The 10,000-nt window shown below is 41.3% G+C and overlaps 1 protein-coding gene across 2 annotated transcripts in view; it reads right to left on the bottom strand.

Annotated features, from left to right (window-relative positions):
- The window catches only part of LOC310789331 (protein NLRC3-like), a 345,423-nt gene that overhangs the window by 4,285 nt on the left and 331,138 nt on the right, over positions 1 to 10,000 (bottom strand). For both annotated transcript variants that reach the window (XM_083650950.1, XM_083650949.1), the window contains exons 7-8: positions 1,533 to 1,703; positions 1,381 to 1,427 (exon numbers count right to left, since the gene is read on the bottom strand). In XM_083650950.1, coding sequence (XP_083507076.1) covers positions 1,381 to 1,427; positions 1,533 to 1,703 — 218 coding nt within the window. The remainder of the gene's footprint in view (positions 1 to 1,380; positions 1,428 to 1,532; positions 1,704 to 10,000) is intronic.

Here is a 10,000-nt window from a genome sequence, read left to right as displayed (position 1 = left end):
TGCTGTATGTGTAGTGTGTAGTGTGCTCAGTGCTGTATGTGTAGTGTGTATGTGTGTATGTGCTCAGTGCTGTATGTGTAGTGTGTATGTGTGTATGTGCTCAGTGCTGTATGTGTAGTGTGTATGTGCTCAGTGCTGTATGTGTAGTGTGTATGTGCTCAGTGCTGTATGTGTAGTGTGTAGTGTGCTCAGTGCTGTATGTGTAGTACTCTGTCAGGGGCAGGCTGCAGAGAGTGAGGAGTGAAATTTGAGTCGTGACCAGAGAGACAGAGAGGGGAGGGGGCGGGGCCGAGCCGGGAGCACGCTCACACACAGACAAGCTGGGATGCTGCACACACAGGTGTGTGTGTGTGTGTGTGTGGGCATGCGTGTGCATGTGTCTGTGTGTGTGGGCATGCGTGTGCATGTGTCTGTGTGTGTGTGTGTGTGTGTGTGTCTGTGTGTGCAATATTATATTACTATTTGAGGTTTTTTTAAATAAGTGGGTCTTTCATTTCTTTATGAAGTTATAAACCTGAGAGAGAGACAGAGACAAAACAGAGAGATTTGGACAGAGAGAGAGAGGTGTAGATTGTGGTAAGAAGTGGTCTCAGCTCGTCTAAACACAGTTGTTTGTGCTCATCTGTACGATGGCAGTGCGTCAGGATTTTCCATGGACACACCTACTTTTCAGAGCAGCACGCCCACGGGTGCGTTTGGGAGCACAAAGCTGCTTGCTATCTTCCCGGCACCGGGCGCACGGCCTGCAGGTGTGCAGGTGGACGATAGGAAAGAGAGCCAGCACAGACGCAAACGCTACCGCAGATGCCTTCTGCACCGGTGTACGCTATAGGGCCCCAACGCTTTAACGAAACATGTCCTCCTAACTCTCATAATCCATTCATCAAATCCCACCAAAAGTAAGACATGTTGAGCAGTGTTGCTGGAACACACCCAAACTACCACTAGTGGGTGCTAAAAATGCAAAAAGTTAATATCTTATCTGTATTTCTCTATCTCTATGTGTGTCTATATACCTACATTAAAGTAATGTTTTGTCTCTCTGTCTGTCTTTTCAAATTGTGCCTGGACGCCTCAATTGCCGCTTGCAGCTATATTTTTTAACTTGAACTGTTCTCTCTTAGAAAGTCCCTCAGGAGGGTTAGGGTTATATACGCTTATAAGTCATAATGGTTATAGGCTCACAGCTGCTTTCACATTAAGTCTCTTACAAAGTCCCTCAAGAGGGAGCTATTGTCCACGGTCGTTCATACAACTAAAATTAGGCGGTCACACCAAGTCAGTTTCCTTGTAAGTGAAAAAATACCTGGGTGAATAAAATAACTCTGATTCTGACATTGAAGTTAGTTTGTTAATGAATCAAACTAAATACACACTTACATTTCCTCAGACCTGGTTTCAGCATCTGCACTCCACCATGGTCCACACTGGAGGAATAAACAAAGTCAGACCAGCAGATTCCTCCTCTTCTCACTGAGACAGAGAAGATGTGTGTAACTCTCAGCCTTCTAGCAGGCGTTGCCTCTCAATACCTGAGAGTCTCCAGTCTCCAGTGTGGATCCTCCAGTCCATCAGAGAGGACCTTCACTGAGGCTCCTGGATGATTGTAACTCAGGTCCAGCCCTCTCAGATGGGAGGGGTTGGAGCTCAGAGCTGAGGCCAGGGAAGCACAGCCTTCCTCTGAGATCATACAGCCTGACAGCCTGCACACACACACACACACACACACACACACACACACACACACACACACACACACACACACACACACACACACACACACACACACACACACACACACACACACACACACACACACACACACACACACACACAGTTTCATTATATGGATGTATAGATCATTGACTGTAAAAAGATTAGACAGGATATCAGCTCTCTACTGTGAGGCCAAATCATCTTCAATCGCAGCCCTGGTGGTCAGTCCCAGTATAGGTCACAAGTCCCGCCTCTGCCATGTTAGTGGGTGGGAAATTAGCAAAACTAAACAATCAACGTACACATCAGATATTATTTCCCAAAGGTGGTTTCTATCATTTTTAGAGCCCGACCGATATATCTGTCCACGATATTATCGGCCGATATTGGCCAATAACCGTTATATCGGTATCGGCCGATATGTTGGCCGATATGCCGATATTGTTTTACTTTGTATTTTTTAAGTCATAGACAGCATGTTGTGTATATTTTATCTTTTTTCTTAATTCAAGTTATATTTTATATTTGTTCTATTACTGCTTTTGTATTTCTAGTTATTTATAATTATTAAATTCCCAGTTCAGTTGACTGTTTAATTGCATTGATGTCATTTTGGACAATAAAGTTGATTGATAAGCTGTAAAATATCCTGCCTACATTACATATCTCAAGTCATATCTTTGTCAAGTGTTTGATATTTGAGGCATCATTGCAAAAACATTGTGTAATATAATGTGTATATTTAATATAAGAATATCGGCTGATATATCGATATTGGCATTTTTTTACTCCCTAATATCGGTATCGGCCTCTGCCTCAAAAATCCAGTATTGGTCGGGCTCTAATCAATTTAGATGGTTCTTATCATGCTAATCATGTTCAAGTGGTCATGTTTCTGATCAGTTTGTTTTTAAGTAGTTATTTGATGATATACAAAGGGATGATTGACAGCTGTGGCAGCCAGTCTCAAGCCGTCACTGGCTTCTCCCCTCATCACAGCCTTGTGTATGTGTGTTGGGGAATATTAAGTTGCCTAACGTTATGGCCAGACGGGTTCTGCTTGATGTGTGAAGGAACCACAATAAAAAGGAGATGGTTTGGAGAAAAGTGTGTGAGGAAGTAACGTTAGGATGTATGGTTAGGACTGAAGGGGATCTGACTTTTAGGAGCATCGTGCGCTGTTCAAAAACATGTCAACGTGTGTCGTTGCCTGGGAAACGCACATCCCATAACACAACTGTTCGCATGGCATCCCATAATAGTATGATGATACTTGGGATGCCATTGCGAACAGGTTAACTAAAAGTTTAGCGTTGCCAGCGAGGGTCCCCACCGTTGCGGTCGAGGTACGTTTCGAAATCCCTCCAGGCCTGAAACATTTTTCTAGGGGAAACACTGACCGCTAACCGCTTGTTCATACCAAAGTAATACTATGAACCAGGCTGTGTTAGCTTGCACGTGCTAGCCTTTCACAGTTGGCATAATAACGTTACGAACAACTGATAATGTTCACATCAGCTGGAATAACATAATAGACACATGTTTTCAGAACTTACCAGGTTGTCCAACTGCCTGCCTATCCCAAGAAATGCGTTTCATAACGTTACAACTCCCGGCTATAACATGGGGCACACACAAGTTTAACACAACCAGCCATCAGCTAACGTTAGCTGTTAGCTATTGAAGCATTGACTATAATGCAGGGGTGGGCAACATTTGTTTTCTCCAGAGGGCCATACTGGTTTACATAAAGTAAGCTTAGGGCCACACATTGGACATCATACCTGCCAACATGATTTTCATGGGAGTCTATTTTTAACCCTCTCTCCCGCTGTGATTGGTCATTTCTCCTGTTAATCCCCTGATATAATATAATAGTGATACAAATCAAATGGCTGTATAGCAGATGAGATTTATTAACATAACTCTGCCTTTTATTGAGTTTTGGGGGTTTTTAGGGGAGTTTTCTGTTGAGGACATTGGGGGCCAGATTGAGATGGCCCAGAGGCCGGGTCTGGCCCTGGTGCCGCATTTTACCCATGTGTGCTATAATGTCACGCAAGAGTCACACAAACAGACACTGGAGGTTTTATTTGGGGTAAAGCATGAGGAGAGTTTTTATAATGGATATCTCAGAGAAGTGCTTTGACTGTGGGGATGTTGTTCACAGGCTCCTCTCCTCGTAGCTGTTGTAAGGATATACAGAAGAGACCAGGCAGCCTGGCTAACATTAGTTAGAGCCCCAGACTGAGAGGCAGACCTGGGCTGCCCAGTAAACCCTATGTAACCTACATAGGGTGGCCATTTCCATAACACCAAAAAGGAGGACACGTTACAACTCACGATATGATACTATCACGATACGTTGCCCACGATAATGATGGTATTACAATATGGCGATTCTGCCATACTGGATACATTGCAAGACAATTTATTTACGATACATCACAATATCTGTGCAACTGAATTGGAAAAAATACCCCTGAAAAGGCAAAATGCAGCAACTATGTATATAATTCACTGTATTGTAGTGTCTGTTTTACAAAAATTGGACAAGTATGAAACAACGTAGCCTACAACAAAGTGCATAGAGTCTTAGCTCACCTACTACTCCTACTCCCAACCCCCTGCTGTATGCTGTCTCTCTCCTGCAGCCCTGCCTACTCATGGGTGGCGGTGTTGGATTCGAGGTGAAAAACTACATTATAGTCCTTTAGAGCCATTGCAATCTGACCTTCTGTTTCCCATAAAATGTCAACATTTCTCTGATTGGATAGTGGAAGGTCGACGATACAGATGCAGTCACTCCCGTCGTGACAGAATTTTTTCAGTACTGTGTCAATGCGGTGCCGTTTTTGAGATGGTTTGAGATGTCAATAATGGCATTCAACCACTAGGGGCGCACATAGTCCATAATGTGTATCTCACTGTAGCGAGCAGCGGGGTCCTATAGCCTGCCTATAGAGCACGCAGGTATCAGTCCAGAAGTACAGTAGCAGAAGGAGCAGTACAACTCACTTCTAGAATTGGATTAGATTGTAGGCTATTCACTTAATTAAATATAGACTTAAATAAAATTTTCACCCCGCTGTTATCCCGCACCCGACAGGCCTCGCATCCAGGGCCGCGGGAAGTAGGGGTGCTGCTTTAAAAAAAAAAAAAAAAATTACAAATGTAATTAAAAATATTTTGCAGTGCACTATGTTCCTTTCTTGTTTAAGAATGTTTCGGGAAATGAAAATGTAGCCTATTTAAATATAATTATCAACAATAACAATCAAGGAAGTTACATGCTTGTAGGCTAGAGATGAAGAAGAAGCGCGCATGCACGCACATGTTGTGTTGAACCAACCAACAACCAATACGAATTGTTTAATCTGGCAATAAAGAAATGTGAACTTGACATGCTATTTTAATAGCCTACTCAAAAATGCACCTCCCACTATACAGCAAAGAGAGGAGTCAATGTTTCTTGATATATGCCATTCAGATCAGAATAATTAGTCTAGTCATTAAGTTTGCTGATAATATTTCTATCATGTTAAGTCTGTGTCATGTTAACTGGTGTATTCAGAGCAAATAGGGAGATATAGAGCATTATCATCATGCTATATATCTCCCTCTTTGCTCTGAATGAGTGAGAAAAGGAGAAAATACTGAATAATTACATCACAACAGTATCCTAATGTTAATTTAAAATGAGATATTCCTCTAAATATGGCAAAAAAATGTAAAAAAAAAACGTCCAATTTTTTTCGAGAGTCCCTTCCTCCCAGCACCCCCTGCTTAAAATGACTTCCAGCGGACCTGCTCGCATCTATCTTTTTTCAATAGGCTACATTTTGACTGGGCCGGTAAATATTCTATAAGGCCGGAATTCTGGAATGTCGCTGGCTCCATTAGCCGGCCAGAAAAAACGCTAGCGGAATCCCTGTGTGCTTCAAAAGGCATAAAAGTGTTTTGTTTTATGCATTTAAGTGAAAACCCCATTAACTTTTCCACTAAAGAACCAAATGGCGGCGATTTCTGGATAAAGCCTACTGTACACAAATACATGATCCCTGTGATACTCTATTGTGATTGAATAAGATAAAAGAGAAGCAGTAATGAATGTCTGATATATATAACTTTACAGAGAATTGTATTGAATTAATTATAGCCTACCCCCAAGAGGAAAGCCACTGTTGGCTGTAGGGATGGGTACCGAACTCGGTACTTTTACAGGCACCGACCGAAAGTGGGCGGTACTACCGAGTATCAGTTCACATGACATGAAACGGTACCTCATTTCGGTACTTTTTTTTTTTTCTATTATAATTTAAAAATGTCGGTACTTGAACGCATCTCAGTGATACAAAGACAGCGAGCGAGATAGAAATTCCGACGCAAACTTGAAGGCAACACACACGAGGGTGGGTTACGTCAGCACGTCACTGCCAAAACAAGCAGAAGAGAAGAAGATGGCCTCTCGCTTGCGGTCCAAAGTGTGGCACTGGCTACACTTCACAAAGATAGACTCAGACAACGCTCGCTGTAACATTTGCGATGCGAAGTGCAAAGCTGGCCAGGGGAACACCTCTAACTTGAGGAAACACTTGGTCAAGCATAAAATCTTTTTAAATGCGGAAGACTGTAAAGTGTTCGATAGCCTGAGGGTGGACGCTGCATCCACCAGCAGCAAAGCACCTACAGCCAGCAGCTCCTCTGCTTCGTTAGCTGAAACGGACAACGACGACGACGAAACTTCAAGTGTCGCAAGTGAGGCGTCGACTTCTTCAACATCAGGTAACGTCATTTAATTAGCTAACGTTAGCTGGATAGTTGTAGCTTATAGCTTAGCATGTTTAGTAGCGTAACTAGCGTTGCTAACGTTATTATTATCCTCAGTTCGTGTCACCGTGAGACGTGTTATTCAACGTTACACTCTTGCTTTCTTTGCTAGGCCACCGTGTGAGAGTCGCACAGGAGACACCCTTCACCCTGGCGAAGAAAGCAGCTTTACCCCGGCAGGAAGTAAATGAGTGCCACAGGGCAGTGACTGCCTTCATTGTAAAAGGCATGTTGCCCTTCGCAACGGTGGAGTCTCCATGGTTCAGGTAAATTATTTATTTATGTATAAATGGGTGATAATGTGTGTGTGTGTGTGATATTCATAGAGTAAGCTAAGTTACTAACAATAGTTATTTTTATTGTCTATATATAGGGAGATGACAGGGACCCTGAACCCAAAATACTCCCCTCCCTCCAGAGACCTTCTCACAAACACACTTATCCCAGCTTGGTATCGTGTTGAGAAGAAGAATGTGAAGGAGGAACTCAGGGCAGTTGACCATATTGCAGTGACCGCTGATGGATGGAGCAGTGTGGCACAAGACCATTACCTCACGGTCACTACCTTGCTGCAACAAGTAAACTCTTGGTTTGGGAGGGAAGAGGGAGGGAGGGGTTTTATTTTGTTGGGTGCTGCTGCTAAACAAAAAAAAAATCTAAATAAAGAACAATGTTGAAATTGAGAAGTTTGGACTTATTTGTTTTACAACTGTACATTTTTGTTGTTGCAAATTTTTTTTTTTTTTTTTACTCAAAAAAGTATCGAAAAAGGTACCGTTTTTGGTACCGTACCGAATTCCAGGTACCGGTACCGTACCGGTATCGATTCAAATGTGAACGGTACCCAACCCTAGTTGGCTGACACATTGCACTTTAACAGAATGCCCTAGGGCATGGTTCTCCTTTTGTTTTCTGTGTTGCAATAAAGCTGCTTTTGACTTTAATCTTTATGTTGATTGTTACAGTATTAGGCTATAAGCTACTAGGGATGGGCATCGAATTTCGAATTTTCGAATAATCGTTGTTATTATCAAGGTCGACTTTTATTATTGAAATTCGAAATTCGATTTTTTTTTTTTTTTTTTTTTTTTTTTTTTAGTGAAATGTTGCATTGTCTCCCCTGATTCTAAGTATAGTCAAATCGCTTGGTTTGAGCAAGTAAAACAATTTTTATAAGCATTTTAAGCAAGGTTTATGGAAAAATGAATGGCGGATGAAATCCCATGAAGAGGGAGAGGGGGTGACTTTGGCACCCCTTTGGCACTCAGACCTGAGCCTACTAAATATTTAATGAACCACTCATGATTGTCAAAACTGTTTTTTATTTTCGAAAATGTCAATGTCATGTAACATGTTCTTTACTTCAGTGGTGCAATGCTTGTTTGAGCTAAAAATCCACAGCAGAAGCTTTTTATATTAATTAATAAAGCCGTAGACTTAGAATCAGGGGAGACAATGCAACATTTCACTCACAAAAAAAAAAAAAAAAAAAAAAAAAATTTTTTTTTTACATTTTTTATTTTATTTTCGAATTTCGAATTAAATTCGAATTTGGCCAGCGAATTTCGAATAGTGTTTTTGCTAGAAATGCCCATCCCTATAAGCTACCACATTGAGTAATAATAGTACTAGTAGTCTAATAGCCTATATTTGTTCATTCTTATTAAATACATTATTTGTTAGCATTTTAGAGACATTGTTAATTAGAATTCTTGTGGAAAAAAATATTTGGATAGAAGATAATCTGCTCAGTTTATGTGACAAATATCACTGTTGGAGCTGCACAGAGAAGTTTCATGAGCGAAGCCCGGAGGCCCGGCGGCTGCAGCAACCACTGCATGTGTAGATTAGAACGAAAGAGAAAAAAATTAAAGATGAGGAGAGTGGACACTAACCTGACGCTGCCAGATGGACGGTATAGCTCCACATAGGTTTCACTAAACCAGTCGATCTGGGTTTGAAGTCACCAGACCCGCTGACGGAGGCGGGCACTTTGTCCAAGCTACTTGGCAGGTGATTGGATGACCCATCTGTCTATCACCGCTGGTGGGTGTTAACTTCAACCAATCAGATCGCGGAAGGTGCCTGTGGATGATCTCCGTGGTATTCATTGATTGAGTCCTCGCGGTCGTAAAGTCACCTTCGAAGCATTTAGTTAGATTATAACGAACTAGTTGTGTGGCTTAGCCTTCCCAAATGTTGAGGGTCGTTTTTTAGAATTTAATACATAGAATTGGGAACGTTACATTCAATTTCATTCACTGCCTTTCACTTCCGCGGCGGCAGCCATGTTGACGAGTGAAAAGAACTACAAAGACCATGTACCCACTACTTGCCCAGACGAGCCAGAGCCCGCCTACGGCCGCCGCTGATTGGTCGAGCCGGCATGGCTCGACCAATCATCTTAACTGCCTGTGCAGGTCCAGACCGTCACGGAGAACCAAATGCAATGTGAGTTCACGTGACGGGCGGTTCACCAGGCTAAGTGGACACATCAAAGGACAAGCAACAGCAAACAGATTTGTTTAATTAGATTTTATTAATGAGGCTCTTTGCAGACGTCAGAGAAACATGTTTAAATAGCATTTATTCACTGCCAAATAAGTCCGACCACGGGGGGGGGGGCTGGCGATGACATCTGTCATGTCTTTTTAATGTCGTATTTTTTTTTATCTTTACAGAGAACTGTCAGCTAGCTGCCCCTCCTCATGCAGGTATTACACCTACCCTGCCGAACCCCCCCCCCATGAGACATATACATTATGTCTCATGTATATATATATATATATATATATATATATATATATATATATATATATATATATATATATATATATATATATATATAATATATATATACATATATATATATATAATATATATATATATATATATATATATATATATATATATATATGTATAATATATATATACATATATATATATATAATATATATATATATATATATATATATATATATATATATATATATATATATTAGGGATGTAGGTACTACCGGTACTACCCCCGAACCGCGGTACTATTGCTGTAGAACCGGTTCTATACTAAGAAGGGGTAAAAAATAAAAAATAAAAAATATTCTTTTTTTTTTCTTTCGTTTTTCCACTGTTCCACTGTTTTCCACTGTATACTCAGTGTATATATATATAAATAAATATGTTTGGTAGATCACTTTGACTTGGTCATTTTAAAAGTAGCTCCCAAGCTGAAAAAGTGTGGGCACCCCTGATCTAGACTGACCGAGGAACATGTTGACACCCTCGTTTTCTTGGCTAGGAACCTGAAGAAGACATTGGGATGGGAGGGACTGAGTGAGTAAACTGAGAGTCAGCCAAACAGTGAGTCTGTCTACCACCCATAGGAGAACTAGGGTTTAGGCTGAGTAGGCTGGGGGACAGAATGGGAATATGAAGCCAGTTATGCTGCCTGTTG

Source organism: Poromitra crassiceps (assembly GCF_964638095.1).
Source record: "Poromitra crassiceps genome assembly, chromosome: 14".
Lineage (NCBI taxonomy): Eukaryota > Metazoa > Chordata > Actinopteri > Beryciformes > Melamphaidae > Poromitra > Poromitra crassiceps.
Note: the sequence above shows the minus strand (reverse complement) of the source record. Positions and strands in the feature narration are given on the sequence as shown.